This window comes from Citrus sinensis, chromosome 2 (assembly GCF_022201045.2).
Source record: "Citrus sinensis cultivar Valencia sweet orange chromosome 2, DVS_A1.0, whole genome shotgun sequence".
Taxonomy (NCBI): Eukaryota; Viridiplantae; Streptophyta; class Magnoliopsida; order Sapindales; family Rutaceae; genus Citrus; species Citrus sinensis.
Window position 1 is genome coordinate 17538739 of NC_068557.1, and position 21797 is coordinate 17560535.

The 21797-nt window shown below is 30.5% G+C and overlaps 2 protein-coding genes across 4 annotated transcripts; both read left to right on the forward strand.

Moving 5' to 3' along the window:
• The first annotated feature begins 5709 nt into the window (after positions 1-5709).
• On the forward strand, positions 5710-10057 carry LOC127899772 (chaperonin CPN60-2, mitochondrial-like). 3 transcript variants are annotated; one of them, XM_052433851.1, is made up of 16 exons: positions 5732-5801; positions 5902-5926; positions 6064-6124; positions 6246-6399; positions 6496-6591; positions 6735-6842; positions 7015-7200; positions 7341-7421; positions 7509-7559; positions 7806-7868; positions 8062-8151; positions 8816-8906; positions 8999-9102; positions 9369-9462; positions 9573-9651; positions 9729-10057. In XM_052433851.1, exons 4-16 carry the CDS (start codon positions 6280-6282, stop codon positions 9748-9750), a joined length of 1185 nt encoding a protein of 394 aa, XP_052289811.1. In that variant the 5' UTR covers positions 5732-5801; positions 5902-5926; positions 6064-6124; positions 6246-6279; the 3' UTR covers positions 9751-10057. The 3 variants fall into 3 exon arrangements, with proteins under 3 accessions (XP_052289813.1, XP_052289811.1, XP_052289809.1); XM_052433853.1 differs by lacking the exon at positions 5902-5926 and having other exon boundaries at positions 5710-5801; XM_052433849.1 differs by having other exon boundaries at positions 5748-5801; positions 5885-5926; positions 6064-6399.
• A 5539-nt stretch (positions 10058-15596) lies between these two features.
• On the forward strand, positions 15597-16448 carry LOC127900305 (L10-interacting MYB domain-containing protein-like). The gene has a single exon (XM_052434931.1). It carries the CDS (start codon positions 15597-15599, stop codon positions 16446-16448), a length of 852 nt encoding a protein of 283 aa, XP_052290891.1.
• Positions 16449-21797: the final 5349 nt, after the last annotated feature.

Sequence of the window (21797 nt, forward strand, 5' to 3'; positions counted from 1 at the left end):
AAATAATTAATTTATATTTTATCTCTAACTAGTATTTACTATAATGTGAAAAGCAATTATACCCCAATGGTGTCATTTCCACATAATTTTGCTCGAAGTTGGCTAGTGCAAGGCCGATATACTTAGATCCAGGATCAACAGCTATAATATTTTTCTTAAGAGCTTTACATTCTCTCAAAAGATTCTTGGCAATTTTGAGACTCATTGAGGATTTTATTTTAATTAACCAACAAATTTTCTTTTTGCCAAACGATTATGCTTGTTTTGATTTGTGCTCCTTAAATTAGATAGATAATCATGTATTTGATCATGTTTTTTTTTTTAAATATAAAAGAAAAAAATCATTCATTGTACATGTATTTGTGCTCCTTGAATTAGGTAGATAATCATGCATCTGATCATGTTTTTTTTTCAAAAATATAAAAGAAAAAAATTATTTATTGCACTTGTATTTGTTTGAGGTTGAATCACGACATAAAACATCTATGCTAATTTTTTTTTTTCAACATCCAATTAAAATCCTGGTTCTGCCACTGATTAGAAGACTTGGGTCAATTTTAAATTTTTGCTAGCATGTGAGCGGATTCAAGAGACATTGTGAACTCAAGGAACATCTCTATTCATTCCATCAGCCCATAAATATCACTAATGACCCAAAAAACCTCAGTACGAGAGCTAGAGACACAATTAATAAGTTCATGAGCCACTACACAATTGGCTTGATCATCACCAGCATGTTCTACCACTTTATTAGATCGGCCTGGATTTGCTCTTGCCGTGCAAACAACAGAATCCCATCTAAAGTTAGATTAATTACATCTTATCCTTCATTAAAAAATAAATAAAATTACATGTTATCCTAGGTTGCAATGTTAGATTTCATAATTAAAGAATAATACTTTTATATTTGAATTATCTTTATTTTCAATTATTTTTTATAATTAATTTTTTAGAGTATGTATTCATAGAATAAGGTACTTTATGTCCCATTTTATTTAATATACTTCTTTCTACTTATGAAATTTTATGGTCATAATAAAATATTAATTTTTAATTTAGCCCAAGATAATATAAAGCTTTGGGTCCGCCCTTGGTTAACTTATTGACTAGCGACTAAATAGACGATGTTTGGGTTGCCTCTCCGATGATTGAAATTTTTTTCTTTTTTTTTTGTGAAAAAAAGAAAATACTCAAATAGTTTTATTTTTAAATTAAATTAAAGAAGTTGTTCTTACTGAAGTACAAGACGCAGTTCCTACGAAATAAAATTAAAGAACGAAGAAGATAGAAATTGTAAAAGCTAGCTGCATACACAGCTTTTGGGCATGTATTAAAGGACAAATTAATCAAGCACGCCACCAAATTGGAACGCATTCGTGATTCACCCGATGGTGAGTTGCATAAAGGAGACTTTGCATAAAAGTACAAACTCATTAATCATTAAGACATGAAGTAGTTGTAATTATTTAATTGTAATAACTTTAATTATCAACTTCTAAAATTTATGGTAACGTTATCAATAAAATTCCGAAGGATGAAAATTGTCAATCAGTCTCATTAATAACGGCAACTTCTTGCTCAATGTCACTCGCTTTCACTCTTAATTTTGAATATTTAAGTAGTTTTCTTATTAATTAAATTGAATAAGTTGTGGTTTGTGTGTAATCACTCGAGTTTCAGCAATAATGAGTAGGGTTAGTGTTGGTATTTGCACAAAATTGTTATAACTACAATTATTAATAGTTGAAGAACACCAAATTTATTTATTGAGTAGTGTTACACATCTCAAAATTTTTATCATAAATGATATGACATTCATCAAATTGATTGGTGAGATATTACAATTAATTTACTTAAATTTGATAAGAAATTATGAAATTTAATGAATGACATGTTATTTAGAATAAACTTTGAGATAATAGGAGTCTATTACCACTCTTATTTTTTTAGACTTGGCTAGGACTGAAAAATGATGTTGAATCGTTAATAGGAAAATCATTCAAGAAAACATAGAACGACGATGCAAGGTAGCAAGAATATTAAAAAATATGTTAGAGCCGGTTAGGGATGGCAATTGGCACCGCCCGCGGCGGGTTTGTCATTATCAAAGCCAAACCCACACAAAATTTAAATTACCAAACCCACCTGCAACCCATAGCGGGTTTTAATTTTTTTAAGAAAACCCACCCGCTAAGGATTTTGACAATTACCAAACCCGCATTGGTATCCGGCGGATTTTTTGGGGAATTTTTATATTTAAAATCACAAATGTTGAATATATAAATTTACAATAATAACCTCAAATTCCACATAACATATTCAATTTTAAATTTAACTAATATAAATGAAAAATTAAAATTTCAACATCAATCCAACACAAAATTTTAAATTTTAAGTATAAAATACACAAATCCATTAAAAAAAACGACAAACTAATATCTAAAAATAACAATTACATCTCATATTATCATTCAACACAAGCTCCAAGAAAGATGTTCATTTCATTCACCATCATTAGCACCCATCCAACATGATGCCTACAATAATGATTAAGATTAATATTTTCCAAAAAATAATATTTTTCAAATACTAATCCGAAAAAACTTATATAATGAACTAATTCATGCATTAAGTTAAAGAAAAATAGTCCATACAAAAACATTTTGGTTATTTGGCACTTTGCATTGTTATACACACTACACTTGTTTATACTTTGGTTATTTGGCGCTTTGCATAATTGCATTATTTTCTTTATATATTAAATATTTAAATATTTTTCAATTAAAAATATTTAAAAAATATTGCGGGTCTAGCGGATATCCATGTGGGTATTCGCCGGATATTGGGCTAATACCAAACCCACCCGCATCCAAATGCGGGTTTCAATTTGTAATACCAAACCCACCCGCAACCCACAAAATTATCCGAAGCAGACGGGTTTTGGCGGGTGGATTTGGGCGGGTTTGTAGACACAATTGCCATCCCTATAGCCAGTTAAATGGAGAAAAATTTTAAATAGTTTTCATAAAGCATATTTTTATTTTTTTATTGAGCATAAAAATTGCATTAATCTCATGACAAAAGAGTATAAAGTTCTACTAAAACATTTTCCAGCCGAACTACAACACTAGTCGTCGAGGCGGAACTACATTCACGCCTAGCAAGGGTTGCCAAGGTTTCAAAATTTATTTTTAAAAAATAATGTGAAAACTAAAAAGTTTTCAAAATGATCCCCAATATATGTTTCAAGGCAACTCTCAATTTTCTTCATATTTTCGCAACCCCTAAATTAAAATCTTAATTCCACCACCGACTAGACGACTTTTGCAAATTCTGCTAGCTTTTGAGTTGATACTTTGCAATTTCAAGAGACAGGTTGAACTCAAAAAGCACTCATTCGTTCCATCAGCAGATGAATATCACTAATGACCTAAACAAACCTCAATACGAAAACCTTCAATCAGCCACTACACAATTGCGCTACTACAGTCATTGAATTCACATGGCAACAACATCCATGGTTGTGCACGTTTTAGCTAGCGTCTTTAATGCGCGCTCAAATTTAAGTTGGCAAAAATACATGATTTTTCTCTAAGCTCTGATTTTAATCTTGTGGGAAGGAGATGAATGAAATACTAATTTTTTTTTTTTAAAGGGTGAAAGACCAAAAAAGAAAAAAGCAGTACTTGAAAATTATAAGCTCAAAAGTTGTTTAACTAGCAATTCATTCATTTATTTTTTTAGAAGGAATAATTCATGAGTTTTCAAGTCAGCTTTAACGACAATGAGATGTGAAAATAATTGTTGCATCTTCAGAAAGTAGTCCTCTTATAAGAATGCACACATCCTTTTAAAGTACAGACGTTCAGATTTTATAAGCTCATATTACAATATATTTATGTAATATTCAGAAGTTTCATCGAGAGTTTTTAAGTTACATTTCACTCTTACCCCTCCTCATCATCAAATTAAATGTATACCCTTAGAATTGCACTCGTGACTTCTTGCTTCCATTGCAATGGTTAAGCCAACTATATTCGGGATTTAAATTTACGTGATTATAATACATTCTCGAAATGGAGCGAGACTAAAATGATAATCTAAGCCTGTTAAACTAAAACCAAAACAAATGGTTGATCGTGATTTCTTTTTCATTAGATTTTAATACTAATGTATGCATGGTGTAATGTTTAGACAAAATAGATGGGCGCTTAGTGTTATTTACTTAATTTGATATCTAATTTTGAGAACCACATTGGACTGGTCCCGTTGGATCTGACTGTCCATGTAGTCTATTTTGGTCTAAATAGGGATCAAACTTTGATTGAACTTTGGACTCAAATGTGGAATCAGTTAGGGGTGGGCATGAGTTGGTTTGGGTTAGATTTTAAAACAATCCGAACTAAATTATAAAAATTTGGGCCTGACCTAAACCAACCCAAATATTTTTAACCGAGCCTAAATAATTCATTTGGGTTTTGTTTGAATTTTATAATCAAAATATTTTTTACTTTGATAAATTTAATTATATCAAAATTATAATAATTATTAATTTTATTAATTATTACATTACTATTAAAATATGAAAAAATATAGTGGATAAAAAATTATAAATAATAGATTTTACAATAACTTTATCCTTAAATTAAAGAATATTAGAAAATTAAAATAAAATTTAATTACAAAAATCATTATTTCTCAATAAATGAGAACGTAAACTTTAACAATAAACTTTCACAAACATGATATCAATAAGTAAATTAAAAGAAAGAAAATAAAAATTAGTGGTATTAACCATATTAAAACACAAATTCAAACAATGTCAATACAAATCAAAACAAGATAAGACATCCCAACTCAGATATCAAAGCAATCCATTATAATCATTTCTATCCACAGTACTTTAATTAAAATAACAACCACAAGCTATACATGTAAAGATAGTTGTATTAAGGCTCCGTTTGATACAACTTTTCAAGTAGAGATTTTGATAGTAGAGCTTTTACTTAAAAAAATTTAGATGTTTGGTTGTCAATAAGAGCTTTTATTAAAAATTTATAAAATTACTTTAATAGGCAAGTTTTTTTAAGTTATGTTATGAAAATAATGTCAAATAAGTAAAGAATATTTTAGATATTTTAATATTTAAAAAAAACTTTTCAACCTCTACTCTCAAAAGCTCAAAATTTGAGATTTTGTTAGTAGAGGCAAAATAGCTTATTTAAACTCTAAAAATTCTATAAAAAAAATAACCAAATAAAAACAAAAATTATGATAAGAGCTTATGGAATTAAATAAGCACTTATGAACATTACATAAGCCATACCAAATAAACACTAAATAAATAAAATAAAAGAGTAAATGAATAGAATATTTCATGTAACTGAGCAATCTCGAGCTGTTTACGAATATATGTGGAAAGTGTCCTAAGTTTAATATATAAAATGGTTCTGAATAAAGAGAATTTGAAAGACGAATTGAAAGAGCGAGCAGGCACTAAGATTTCCTCATTTCAATCTCATTCAGGTATATTTGATTAGTAAAGTGAAAGACCCCGAGTCCGAGTCCGAGTCCGAGTCCGAGTCCGAGTGTCCAACTAGAAAATTCATTAAATACGCACCTTCTAACCGACTCAATCCCACCACAAGGGACCCACAAAACCCACCCAACCAAACAAAACTGCCTTTTAAGTCTCATTAAGTCTCTGTTCTGTTTTGGTCAATCGAATTCCTCTGTCCTTTCTGCGCAACAAAATCACAAACGATGTTGCGCCATGCCTCTAACCTCGCCTCCAAAGTCAGGTGCACTTCTCCTTCACAGTTTACCAAATTTTTATTTTGTTTACTTTGTTTTCCTTCCACTTCTCTCATTTTGTTTATGTTAGTTAATTTGATTTTGTAGGTTGCTTGATAACAATTTTCAGCCGGTGATGATTCATTCATTCATTTATTAGTGTTTTTTGTTTCCTTTTTTCAAATAATAATAACTAATTCTGGCTTGGCTTATTCAGTTCAATTGATTAATTTCGTTGAGTTAATTTCGTTGAATTTAATTCTGTGTCAGGTTCATTTAACTCGGAGCAGACAGTATACCGCGGCGGAAGTCACTAAAAGATTTTTGGATTGTGAAACATCTTCTGGATTTTCTTAATTAAGAAATTAGATTTGCTGTGAATGGGAATGGAGTTAATTAATGGATACAGATCATCTGATCAAATTCAATTGACATCTATCTTCTGTCTGCAGGCACCAATTCTAAAGTTAAAAGGGAGAATTTTATATGCGGGAGGATGCGGAAGTGCCAGACCAAAGACAAGGGGCTAGAATGGCAATTGATGCACTTGTGGGAAATTTATACAGCACAGCACAACCCATCACATCATTCGAACAAATAGCCCTGGTTTTCTTTCTCACTTTAGACTCTTGCTCAATTTAATGATAATCCACAGAAATATATTTCATTTTGACGCGCTTTTTTTCCCATTTTAAATTGAAGTTTGGAACGGCTGCAGCAAATGGTGACAGAGTGATTGGCGAGCTCATAGCCAAGGCTTTTGAGAAAGGTTGGGGAAACAATCTTCATGTGTTAGCTGTAAGTTGCTTCTTGAATTTTTCATCGTCTTTACTTTTTTCTTATCTGCTGTGCCTCTGATTCGGTTGTTATGTTTCAGAACCTTCCATTTTGTTTCCTCTACTGTTTTATGTTTATTTTCTACTGCCTCACTACTATTGCAGGATCGGAAAACACCACCCAGTATTGAACTTCAGTTGTATTGGGGAATGACCCTAGACAGGGGCTATTTGTCACCTTACTTCATCACCAATCATAAGACGAAAGAATGTGTAAGCATTTTGAGATATCAATAAATTAATTGACGTTTTATGAGAAATTTGTGATTCTATAAAGGATAGATATATTGACAATGAAGTAATTGAGATTGCTTAGTTCTTACCTTGAAGATATAACTTTGGATCAGCCTTGTTATTAATCAACTAGTGATTTCATTTTTACTAGGTTTTACGAGATCCTTATATCATGATCCTTGAGAAAAAGGTTTCGAACTGCGTCTTCTTTGACTTATTGACAGAGATTGGACCAGTTAGAAGATATAATGGCACAGATGTACTGATCATTGCTGAAGATATTGAAAATGATCTCCTAGCAAGTCTTGTCTTAAATGGAGTGGCTACAGCAACCAAGGTGAACTTATACTTGACAGTGTTTTGCTGTTAAGAGATGGCCTACTTGAAGAATCTTCTATCATTCAATTATTCATTTAATTTTACAAAGTGAAGTTTCATATGTCTTCTCATTTTTTGTGGGTTCTGAATTGCTTGAAGGCTTGTGTCATAAAACCTCCTGGATTTGGAGAAAGTAGGAAGGCTAGCCTTCGGGACATTGCCAAATTCACGTATGGGAAGGTTGGTTCATTTGATAAATGCTCCACCTTGCTTTGCATGATTATTATGTGATTTACAAAACAATGTGTTCCTTTCTTTCTCTTTTAGGTCATGACAGGAAAAGATTTTGAATGCGTATCTCTTGGCCATGCTGAGAAGGTGAGAGATATCAGATATCAGTGACTGGTATATAATTTTCTTTGGTGTGAAAAAAAGATTTATTTTACCTAAGTAGAGCACATCATGAGAACGTTCTTCTCATCCTTGTTTCTGGTGGACTTTAATCCTTTCTTCTGGTACAACTTTGGCATAGTAATATATTAATTTTCATTTCCTTGTGTATATTGACAAGAGAGACGAGGTTTTGCTCAAACAATATGTCTTAGCCCTCTTTTATCATTGTAGATTACGGTATCAAAGGATCAGACGGTTATCCTTCTTTGTAAGGCTTGCATAGGACACGAAAAGGTCTGTGTTGTGACATTTCACATGATTTTCCAACAAGTTATCAGAATTTTCAATTGTGTTTATAATTTGAAGCGACTCTGCTTTTCAGTTTATACTGTTTGGCTCTTTTGTGCTTCTTTGGGCTGTTTCTATATTTTTGGACAACTTGCTTACCCTTTTGCTAATTTTCTTTTCTTAAATATGTCTGTTGCAGTTGTTACAGTGGAGATTCACAATGGAAAATTTACAAGATTTCCCTGAAGAGAGCTGTACAAAGCACTCTTATCTCGCTGCTGTTATAAAGGTTTGGTTATTTGGAATTGTAAATTAGTTCTTCAAGAGCTTTGAAACTGACTTGTGCTGGGCATAGAATGAAAGTTCTCAGCCTAACATGACCTATTAGCACGATCCATTTGGGCCAAGTCATGACCAGGTCTAAACTCTAAATCCTGGTTGGCCAGCCAAGAAATTTGAATTTTCTTTTATCTGCTATTAAAAAAGTTGAATAAACTCATTTATAGGGAGGATCAATGATCAGGTCATTTTGGATAAAATGATTTAATTAATTGACTAATTCTTTGGATTCATATTACATTCCCATCTTCATATGATTATAATTGAAGTATAGAGTAGACTGATACCGTACAAATACTTTGATACTTTAAAATGGGAAAAAGAGAAGAAAAACAGTACCAAACAGTCAATTAGACATTATAATATATGTGAAGTTTTGGAACTGGATTTTGGTAGAAGTATATATTCCTTGCTAATAGGAACGTGCCAAAGATGAATTCAATTTGCTTGTTTGGTTACAGTAATTGCATTTAGAAGACATGACTGCATCTTATTCTGTTGTTGCATCATGCTATAAATGAAATTTGGCTCGTTGAGATGAAAGATTGTTGAATTAGAGATGTTAGGTAAGGAAGTATTCTGATTTGAAATGAAACGGGTGCTGTTGTTGTAAGGTCTGTGGAAGTAATAAAGCTGAAGTGCGTGAAAAGAAGGATAGAGTTGCTAATGCCATAAATGCTGTCAAGGCTGCAAAGGAAGGAGTTGGTAAACCTCTTATATTTTTGGCTTTTGTTGGTCTATCTTGTTTGATTGATGCATGACATACAAATGTTATATGTATTCTGATGCATTTGCAGTTAGTGTGATGTCACTTTTATATGCCTGCAAGGAGTTGGATAAATTGCAAACTGCTAACCATGGTCAGAAGATTGGTGTTCAAGCTATCCAATATGCTCTTGAGGTTTTCTTTATTCTTCTTTTTAATTATGTATGTGATATTTCTAAAAGCTCTTATTGTCTATCTGTCTAAAGGCAGAGGGCTGCTAAGATTATTCCTCGTTGAAAGGTGAAAAGTGACATATACTTCACAAAATGCATGCGTGGTTTTCGTTATGGGGCATGAGCCTTATCTTTTATGTATCTCAAGAGTGAATCATGGTAGAGAATATTGGTAACAAAATGTCTAGTTTTTCAGAGCCTTCTGATTGGTTGAGCCTGCATCTGCAGATGCTGGTGAGCGCGATTGCTTATAGCGCTGGAGTTGATGGGTCAGTTGTTAGCAAGCTACTCGAGGGATCCAAGCCTAAACCCCTCGGTAAAGGTTTGCGTCTGTTTCCCCCTTTTTCGAATAATGGAAATTTGAAAAGGAAACGAGTGAAATTCGAGGGTTGGGAATTAAGGTGAGGGTACTTTGATCTACATTTGTGTCAGGTGAAAATGCAGATATGCTTATGCCAGAAATTGTTTTTCCATTGAAAACCATAAGAGCAGTCTTGGTGGAGGCTACAAGGTAACTAGTTATTTAAAACCTTTAAGCTTATGCTAATTTTTTATCTAAGCACATATTAATTCTTTCTTCTTGTGTAGTGAGATGTTAGCAAGACTTTGAAATTGAGGCTCTTAAGGTGGCTCAGCTTGTCTTTCCAAGAATATTTGCAAAGAAAGTTCCAGCTGATACAAGCCTCCAGAGTAAAACAAAGGCGTAATGGAGGCTTCTATCAGCTTTCACTGGGTGCTGTTATGGTTACGGTGATTTATAATCCAAATTCTCATGGCACATTATATTTATTTATTATTTGTTTGAAAAGCATACATTAAGCTTTTTCATAAACTATACACGAACAAGAAACGGAATATATTGGTCATCAGGAGTTGCGCCTTAGATAAATAATACATGGATGCTCCAACTTCTTATATGCAGTTTATTTTTTTTTCTTTTTCCCCTTATTTTCCCTTTTCTGTTAGAAGCAAAAATATTCTCGACATCCCATTTCTAATCTATGTATATAATATCCCTCCAATAAAATGTTGCCAGATTATGATTGCTATTACCATTAGCAAGTGGTGAGTGGTAGATTTGTTGTTTTGTTGCAAAATTAATATGTCAACTTTATTGCAAACTTTGCCCTTGAAATCGGAAGTCTCCAACTTCTTATATGCAGTTTATTTTTTTTCTTTTTCCCCTTATTTTCCCTTTTCTATTAGAAGCAAAAATATTCTCGACATCCCATTTCTAATCTATGTATATAATATCCCTCCAATAAAATGTTGCCAGATTATGATTGCTATTACCATTAGCAAGAGGTGAGTGGTAGATTTGTTGTTTTGTTGCAAAATTAATATGTCAACTTTATTGCAAACTTTGCCCTTGAAATCGGAAGTCTTCTATTTTTTTTTTAATTTTTTGAAAAAATAAGAATGGTATTTAAATAAGAAGGGATATCGACGGAATTGAACTGATGGTGTGCTTGTTTATCAGTCACATTCTTGTTTATTTTTCAGAAAATACAATCCATAATAAGAATCAATTTTATAGGACCACTCAAAATGAGAATGTGGAATAAAAATCTCATTTTCTAAACTGGTCTTTTTTTTTACCCTTATTGATATTGAAATTCAAAAATTTCTTTTTCACCCCCATATAAATACATAAAAAAAATCAATTACTTCAATAATTTTATTATTTAAAATTAACATTTATAAAAAATTATTATAAAAGAATTTTTTTTTCTGGAAAACTAGTTTAGCGTAATATTATTAAGAAATATACATACATTTTAGTTTTATTAGTTTAGCTCAATTTTGCTTTTTTTTTTTTTGGAAGTCAGTGTTTTATATTTATTTTAGTGCATGTAATATGTAAAAATAACTTGATTTTACCTATTTTGATAAATTTACGTTATTTTGGATTTAAATATAAAAGGTATTAAAACTCCATTTATATCAGTTTTTTTAATTATTAATAATGTTCTCTTTGAGAAGGATATAAGTCTTCCATCACTTTCATTTTGTGTCACATTATAATTTGTGATACATTTGGCAACTCGCATTACATTGTATTGCAATTGCATTAAAACACTACTCTTATGCTAACTCATGCTTGGTTAAAATTTTTAGTTGCATTGCACTACATTTAAAAGTTGGCTAATATAAGAAAAGGTGTATAAAATAGATTCGCAGGGGAGACGGTGGTAGGGTTTCAGCTGTATTATATTCAAACATTGTTTATATTTTAATTATAATAATATAACTTTTATTATTTAATGAATTATAGGAAATTTAAATTTATTATATATTAATTTATATTTAAATAAAAATTTAATTTAATTAATAATAAAAGATAGTAACACACCTAAATATTTAATAAATAAATGATTATACATTATTTTATTTCATTAAATATAATCATTTTAATTATTTACTTTAAATATGAAAAAAGTATTTTAATTTTATTTTATCATTTATTATTCAATAAAGATTAATTTATAACTTAATATCATATTGTTTTATAAATATAATATAATTTAATTTAATTTATATTATGTAATTATATAGTATTATACTTTTAAATATAATATTAAATTTTACTACATTATAATATGATTATACTATATTCCGATAACTAATATATAGAGATAAATTAGATTATAATATAATATTATTAATATTATAACATAGTATTGTAGTGTTTTATTATTTAATCATAGTATATGATTAAATCATGTTTATTATAAAATTAATATATAAAAATAATTATTTAATACTTAATTTCAATAATTAATAATGGAATCCTAAAATATTAATAAATTTAAATAATATTAATTTAATTTTGGCATCAATATAAAAATAATATTATTATCATAATATTGTCTATGTTGCGCCAAACATAATATTGCAATGTAGATATCCTAATGCAATACATCGTAACACAATACAATTAATGCAAAAAGTGTGCCAAACAAATCCATAAAGCACAAAAATTAAAGAAAGTGAAAGGACAATAAAAACAGGCAAAAAAATAAAAACAGGTCGTATTCTTTAGTCAAGACTCAATGTTGGAAATTGATACTATTTGCAATTATTAGGTGGAAAATTGATTTTCTTTTTCCCAATGGATATAACATTGATGGATGATACAGATTTTATACAGTTGGCGCAAAATTGAATTAATTTAAATTTTTGTAGCATTTTCTATATTGGAGTAATATTCAAATCAACAGCTGATAATATCTTTAAATTTCAATAACTTTAATTAGCATCATCAACAATCAGTTGAAATGTTATCAATATAATTCCTCGGGAGGAAAATTGTCGGCTAGTCTTATTAGTCAGCACGATTTCTTGAGTCATTATCACTCAGACTCACTCATAAATTTGAATATGTAGGTAGATTTCTAATTAATTAAATTGAATAGTTGTGTTTTGTACCCGTGATCACTTGAATTCCACTAATAATTATTAAAAGTTGAAGAGCATCAAATTTATTTTTTTTTCAAACTTGTCGAGGATTGAAAAACATTGTTGAATCATTAATAGGAAAATCGTTCGAAAAAACGTAGAATGAGGATGCAAGACAGCAAGAATATTAATAAGTATGTTAAAGCCGGCTAAATTAAGAAAATTTTATGTAAAATGTAATAAAAAATATAAAGACATTTTTGAGTAGTCAATTTTAGCTTTCTTTCACAAAATAGTATTATAAAAGACAATTGGTAAAATGTAATAAAAATGGCACGAGAAAAGGTTAGTAGAGGTGATTTTCCTTGTAGTTATTAAAACATATGAAGTAATGGACACACACACATATTCAGTACTTCTATTTACCCCTATTTATTAATAGGTGGGAAATTAAAGTCGTAATTACCATAATGTATTATGAATTGATATGTGAAATATAAATATTAACAAAAGCTAATTTGTAGACTAATAAAGTAAACCATATTTTATGGGCACTAGATACATTAATCTAATGTCAAATGAGATATACCACGTGATATTTCAAACTGTAGTCCAATTTTCAGCATTTGCATATGGTTTTATAAGCTAGTAAACCAATAAAATATACCATGAGAAATCAAAGGCTATTGCATATATTGCACCACTGGATATATATATATATATACACATATAACTTCCGTTAATCTTCCATGGCCATGCATTAGAATAAAATAATCTAACCGCACAAACTATATCCGATTGATAAATTTTGAAATTATTTTGATTACATGATAATCGAATTATCTTATAACATTAAGGATATGAATTAAGTACTATTTTATCAATTTTGAGTATCGCATTGAGTTTTCAAATTAATTAAATGTTGAAACTCTTTCATGTTTGGCCTGACATTATTACTTAATAAAATTACGAAAAGCCAATAATGAATGGTGAAGGATACATAGTAAAATAAACTTTAAAATGTAATTAAGTATTCCCATGAATTTTGTGTAATTAAACAAAATATGTTATTTAAGTGAAATTGTGAGAATATTTAAAATTGTAGGGGTGGTCACTAAAATTTCTCGGACTTGAGCAAACTACACGATCCCACACGGTTTATTTTAACAAATAAAACTTGTTAACCGCTGACTGTTGGTAGAATAAGTTCGTATCAATAAAACACAATTCAAACTCATATTTGCAAGCAGCAAACAATATCTCATCAAGGAACAAATTTGAGTGGAGTTTTTGGTCAATCAATCTAAATAAATTTGAGTAGAGTTTTTTGGCAATTAATCAAGTTTTTGAGTTTTCAAAAAATTTATGTTCAAGGTAAATCTAGGAGCTATCATTACAAGAAAGCAATGGATATTGATCAATAAAGTTAGTACTGTATATATTCTTTGTAATTTGATATTTAGAACTGTTATGATTATTTTGTTGTTGAGTAGAGAGATGGTTATGTGGAGATTTCAGCTATGTAACCATGTAATGACCAATGCTTTAAAATCAAACACTTGTTCGATAATTTGACAAAACAAAAAAAAACATGTAGAAATGTAAGAAAATTGAGCATGTAATGTCTGGCAGTCATGCTTCTAGGGGAAAGAGGCTGAAACAAAGAACTAATACATTTTTTAAGTTGGTTGCTTCAGTGATTCTGAGCAGTCAGCATTCTTTAAGCCATATATTCATGTAGAAACCTTCAAATAGAAAACCGTAAAATTCTTTGAACTCCTGAGGAATAAATCTTTCTAGACATATATAGTTTCTAATTTTATTCCTTGTTAATTGATATCAGTTAATTCAAAAACTTCGGGTCTTGTGTGGTTTCAAGACAGTTGTGACCTTTGTGCACTAAGGGCCCGTTTGGGAGTGTGGTGAGGTAGCTGGGTTGTCAAAGCCCAGCTACTAAAGTGTTTGGTAACACTTATACCTGGGTTTTGACAATTTAGCAGATTTGTTTTCCCAGCTGCAAGTTTAATTACTAAATTAGCCTTATATATTATTCCATTTTAATTTTATCAAACAGTCGTGTCAGTGGGAGTTCTATTTCAAATCAATTTTTTTAAACAAACCCTAAACACCCATTCTCATCAGCACGATTCCGACTGTGGGAGTTCCAATTGATGCGATTCCGACACTGGCCACTCTCATACGCCTCTGTCAGTGGTGCGTTTTCCTCTACCCGTTGTTCATTTTTTAGTGCTCCTTTACTCTATTGCAAGCAATTTTTCATTTTCTTCCTTTTCGTTCATAAAATGTTGGGGCTTTTGTTTAGAATAAATTGATGGGTGATGGGTCATGTGTGATTTATTTGCTTGTAACCATTGTTTTTATCGTAGTTTTTATTTTTGTAGTTGCTTTTTGTAGACATGCACAGCCCCTGTTTGATTTGAGTTTCTAGTTCTACAAAACATTAAATAATAAAATGCATGCCTACGTTATGAAATACTATGCTTCAGTAAACAAAGGGAAGTTTGTCAAATTCCGGATTTCAAGTTGATGTTTTGGCACAGTCAAAAGAAGGGGGAAAGTGTTGCAATTGCAATTGTATAGGTCTTATCCAATTTCTTTGGGATGGGCCAAAAGAATAGTACAGGAAATATCAAAGCACGTAGCAAATTTGAGATTGTGAGGCTAAATGCAATTGCAGTTTGTACCTAATGATTGTTTAGTTGAATTTCTTTGTTTCCTAGTCTGGTTTGTCTTTTGTTGCTTTATTGACTTTCTTGTAATTGTTTCTATTCGTGGGCTATGATCATTATTGTTTGCTGGAAAAGTATTTCAAGTAAACTAAGTGTTTGATTAAAAGTATTTCAAGTAAAGTAACAACTAAAGTAACTTGTTCTGGTTTGTCTTTTTTTTTTAAATTTTTTTAATATCGAATTATTTTTCCTTCCACCATCCATAACAAGATTCTAGTAATTTTATTAACTTCTATGTTCTTATTTTTCCTGTATTGTTGTTTGACAAAGAAATATTTTTTTTTCCTAGGTTTAAGTGTATGAAATTATGTCTAATAGCTCAACTAGTAAGGCTACCTGGAACCCCCAGACTTTAGATGTATTTTGTGACTTATGCATTAAAGAGGTGGATGCCGGACATCGTCCTGGGACTCATTTGACTTCCCAAGGATATGAAAATTTGATTAAGGAGTTCATTAGAGAAACTGGATTAGATTACAACAGAACTCAAATGAAAAATAAATGGGATTCTTTTAGAACTGATTGGAAATTGTGGAAGAATTTGATTGGTAAGGAAGCTGGTTTAGGGTGGAATCATAGGTTGAGGACAATTGATGCAAGTGAGGAATGGTGGGAAAAGAAAATAAAGGAAAATCTGCAATTCAGTAGATTTCGGAAAAATGGTATTGATCCAGAGTTGGAGAAAAAAATAAATTTAATGTTCATGAACACTGTGGCTACTGGTGAGCATGTTTGGGTTCCCTCATCTGGTTTTCCTTTAGAGAGTAATGACGCATCTGAATCTCTTTGTGTTGAGAGTACTGCTGACTCTGATGAGTATATTGTGTCTGATGATAGTAAGGGAAGCAAAGGTAAAAGAGTGGCCTTAAAAGGGAACAAAGTAGGAGGTGCTGTAAAACTGTCAAGGCAGCTTGATCGTCTCATTGATGCAGTAGAGAAAAGGAACACAACTTCAAACTCTCAAAATGATACAAGTGGGAAAGAGATTTATAAAGCATTGGAAGTGGTTGCTTCTTTACCAAACATTGAGGCTGGGAGTAAAGTGTGGTTATTTGCTAGTCAGTTGTTTACGGACAAAGTGAAAAGGGATTTATTTAATGAGATAGAAGATCCAAATGTCAAATTGAAATGGCTTAAGTATGAGAAAAATACAAAGTGAAAATGTATTGTATTTATGAAACAATATTTTGTAAATTATGTTTATGAATGAATACTTTTTATTTTGTCACTGATTACACTTTATATTACATTTACAATGTATATGAATTGTTGCTATTGATTTATTTGCTTGAGGCTTATTTATGGAAATATTTCTGGACTATTTGCTTGAGGAAAAATAATAGCATTGAAATTATTATTAGTATATCTTCCATAATTATGTCTTAACTTCTCAGCAAGCTCTGGCTCTTGGCGTATAATTTCCTTCACAAAATCCACATGCCCAAGCATACATAATTAATTTATCCTGTTGAAGCACATGAGCCATTCTTTGTGATTAATTAATTACAACTTAATTACTTAATTATTTCTCTTGCATATGTAATTGGTTGACTTTATTCTGGCTGTAATAAATACCATGAGTTGTAAGAATCATTAACCTTCTTATAGGCCTCATATATGCATGATCGTATAGATAATGCTAATAAACGTTCTTCAAATTAAGTTCATTAATTTCATATTTCTGTCTTATATTTATGCTTCCAAATGGATAATTTTCTTGAGAACTTTCAACATACTCAATTATTTCTTGTCCAATATTATTCTAACAACTAAGAAGAATAAGAATAAAGGGACCCTTTATTTATGCTTTCAACCAAGAAGAATAAAGGGACCCTTTATGAAAAAAAAATAAAATTCTAAGAGCTATAAATCTTATATTTGGAGCATTTATGAAAATAATAATAATAATATTTTCAAGGGTCCCTTTATGATGCCGTAATTTTTTTACGGTATCAGTAGTGTGGGAAATATATACCGTTAGATCTAATCAACAGTACATATTATTTATATTAATGAAAATTTTTAATTATTTGAAAATTATGTTAATTGGTTAACAAACCTGTAAAATAGGTAATTTTAAATTTAAAATGAAAAAGAAACAGAGATATAGTCAAATACAATCTCTCTTTATCTCTCACGTTCATGTTTTTATAATTGGATTCTTTAAGATTATCTCTGTCTCCTTATGATTAGATGAAAGAGATTCAATAAATTTCTCTTAATAAATATTTCAGTAGTTTTAATCGTATTTTCAAATTGGAATTTTTTAATAACGTAACAGCTGTATTTTTATTGTATTGTCAATTTATTGCCTTGAGTATTTGCTGCCATGGTTTAAGATCTGTCCTACGCTGCTTAAAATCATTCTATAACGTGCCTAAAGGCACCAGGCGGTTTAGAGGCTCGTGTGGTTCACAGATTACCAACCATAGAGAAAAAGTAAATGGGGAGAGAACCATGAGGCAAGGTGCACTCACTACTAAAAAAATGACCTTTACTGACACTTAGTTTCTGACACTTTATAAAAAGTATCAGTAATTATGTACATATGCACCATTTTCCGCTTTTAACAAACAAGTATTATAAATTATTGATACTAACGTGATTATGTGATTATGCTATTACAGTGCTAAAAAGAATGCAGGATTAATTAATCCGCAAGGCAACTAGGCAAGTGGATATGTATCTGTTTGATGATAGATTAGTTTTGAGAAATTCATTTATCTTATTTAAAAGATTTTCTTATTTTTCTTAGTTGTTAGAATAACACTGGACAAGAAATAACTGAGTATGTTGAAAATTCTCAAGAAAATTATCCATTTTGGAAGCATAAATATAGGACAGAAATATGAAATTAATGAACTTAATTTGAAGAAAGTTTATTAGCATTATCTATACGATCATCTATGAGGCCTATAAGAAGGTTAATGATTCTTACAATTCATGGTATTTATTACAGCCAAAAAAAAGTCAACTAATTACGTATGCAAGAGAAATAATTAAGTAATTAAGTTGTAATTAATTAATCACAAAGAATGGCTTATTTGCTTTTTAGATTGAAGCCCTTGCTGGGAAGTTCAATTCACTTTATCACATATGATCAAAACCACAGTTTCTAGTGTCGTTTTTTTGGGGTTTTGTTGATTACACGGAAAGTAACTAATTACTACAGCTAAAGCATGCAAAACAATATTAGAAGCAAAATGATTTTTGGATCTGAAGGGGCAATTATTTTTTTTTCAAGTTTGTTATATGTTCTTTTGTGAAGACCTGAAGATTCGAGAGTCAGATTAATAATTTTGTCTCTCTTAGGCTTTATGCGGTGAGAATGAACTTTCTCTCTTTTAATTCTCTGTCATTTTCTCAATGAAGGCAACAAGAGAAAATTCAATCTTTAAAAGTCTCAACATTCAGAATTTGGCCAGTCTAGTTGTCTACTTTGCATCTGCTGGAGTATAATATCGCCAAGAGATTTTTCCATTGCACTTTACGAATTTATATTACTTTGAGGAGGGAATTCAGCTGACTACTAATATCTTACAATTGAAATTTAAATGTCGGTCTTTAAATTCTAAAAATTAAAGGCAAGCCCCATATGAAAATATAGATGTTAAAATCTTCATTTTTGTTTATTGATACTTTATTTGTTAGTATCATTATTTTATAGATATACTTGATGTTACACGATTGACTAAATATTAACATTAAAATGCATATGGAAAGAAAAGATGATGGAGGGCCCCATAAAAGCATAAAAACAAACGGAGAGGGTGAAGCAAACTTTCAAAATTGCAACCATGAGAATTAAAATAGTTTAAGTAAGGTTTTTTTAAAATCATAAATAATGTACAAAAGAAAACTTAATGAAGGATTATTTGAACCCAAATTCTCATTTGAACCAGTATTAAAAAAATTTATTATTAAATTGTCTCTAACATAAGATACTGTTATGGACTTAATAATGCGTATTTCATCTTGAAGTCATCTCTAAATTTGCTTAATGTATACAGAAAAAAAAAATTGTTTCATAGTTATTAATTTTTCTTCAACTCCTCTAGTTGAAAACAGATCAAACTGAGTTGTTAAATATTGGATTTGGTGAAAACTATATCACTAGTCAAGCTATTCTAGATTCAAACAATCAAATCTATTTCATTGAATTCGAACTATATAAGAAAGAGGAAAGCCATGCCATTGAAAAATATTGTGCGCTTTAGTTTAGTTGTTTAATTGATTATTGATTACAACTATAGTTTTATTATTACTTTATTTTTTCATGATATTATATATGTTTTATAGCGGTTTAATGACAATAATGGGCAAAAAAATTAATTCCACTTAATAAGTTGAGGGATTTGGTTTTTGGGTATGAACAGGTTACGGGTTGGATAGATAGAAGAAGAAGAAGGAGAAGAAGAAGAATGGAAGAAAAAAGTTGCAGAAAATCATGAATTAGTTTCAAAGGTATATTAGGTATTAAGATGGATTTATAAAGTATAATATAAACTTTTAAATTTTAACAATGGTTTTAATGAGTAAAGGAATTTTGAAACTAATCCGGTGGATTTAAAATGTACTCATTAAAACTTAATTATTTTTTTTTGTTTTTTGAAAAGACTAAAACTTAATTATTTAAAATTAATATATTAGTGCATAGAATAATGAAGCGATCAAGGTAATTTTTACAGCATAAATAATCCTACTCTTTTATGAAATAGTAACTCTTGGAATTGTCTGATTAGATTATCAGAAGATGTTTGCTTGTGGATGCCAACTGACGTTACAAAGTGATAAATGGATGAACGCACTGTTAACGGGATAATAAGTTGTATATGTAGGATTAACGTGTGTGTAGAAGAAATCTTGCGGTTATAATAGACTTGAAAGGTATAGTCCGTGCACATCTCACTATTTGGTGCGTATGAATTTTAGCAATTGATAAACCGTGAAATCAATCAAATCATTACCGGCTATGACTAACATGATCAGCCATAATTATTTCTTGTCTCCAAAGAATTATTAGTAAACAGTAAAAGGAAGTCTTCAATGTGAAGAATTATCTGTGAATTCTTGTTCCTAAGTTCGATCCATTGTGTACGTGAGATGAAACTAAAAAATTAAAAAAGAAAGAAATTAACAATAAAGAAGAACGATCAAGAAGAAGACGAAGAATAAAAAAAAAAAGGGAATTAAGAAATAAAGAAGACGAGGGGTGGAAAATAGTATTGAATGAGAAATGAGAAATATGATTTTCCTTTTTTTTTTCTTAATGTAAATTTCACAGCAACAATTAGAGCAACATTCACGGAACAATCTCTGTACCAAGTAAAGCCGACAAATATGGCCCTTGCTTTAGCCATAGGGTTTCCTTCATCCAGATTATGCCTTAATTTTCTCTGATTCCTCTAAGAATTGATTAAAGCAATAATGCATGACAGATATAGTTTTCTCTGCTTAGTAGGGATCAATGCATGCATGAAAAAGTTGAGGACGATAAACGACTAGTCGTTTTAACACCCATACGATGGTTTTAAGCTAAACTATTCGACGATTGTTCTGCTGCAACACATGGGCCAAGATGAAGAATTTATGGTAAATTTAAGTTATGTTGTATTTGGAATATTTGGCGTCGAATGTTTTCCTAATTCCAGATCCATTTGCCCTTGTGACCAAATCTAATCTTGTTAGTTCTTTGAAGGGCTTGTGTTTGGCATCATGAATAATTTTCTAAGAAAATTTCATCTCAGGTATTATAGTATTGGGAGATGGTTAAAATAAATAATTTTATCAGTGTAAGTAATTGAATACTAGTGAATTCAAATACAAAGTTTTTCAATTAAAAGTAAAAAACGAAATAAATTAAATCCTATTACACCACTTTCGCAGGTAATCACGGTTGCATTTAGCGTATGCAACAAGCCTTTAAACCCCTAGGCAGCCCTAGTGGACGAGTTTAGTCTCGTGAGGGTTTGTAGCGACGATACCCACAAACATCATCAATCCCTTTAATAATATTTATCTTAATCTTCATTACTACCAAAATGAATGCTCCGTCCTCTCACAAGGGCAACATTATCAGAAACCTCACCACAATTATCACAGAAGCATTGTGCCATTATGCTCATTGCCGAAACTTCATCTAAGAAGGGCTTTTGACAAGCTACCTCAAATTCTTTCAATGTCCTCGTAGAACTTTCACTAGAGTTTGTCTCGTTCTGGTAGCAATAGCTTGTGGTGATATATTTATCAAAATCTTTCATGAACGTTTTGGTATGCTTGGCCTAATAAAATGAAAAAACAAAGAAAAAAATGAAATGAATATATGCTTTAAAAAATGAGTTAACTAAATTAAAATTTTTAAAGACTAATAACTAAATTAAATTTTTTTAAGACTAACCCTTCGCAAGCCTTCGCCGGTCTCATCGTACTCCCCAACTATCGGGTCGCCAATGATCAGACCACCAACATTATGATCATTTATCTGCATATAAAAGTCGTTAGAGAAATA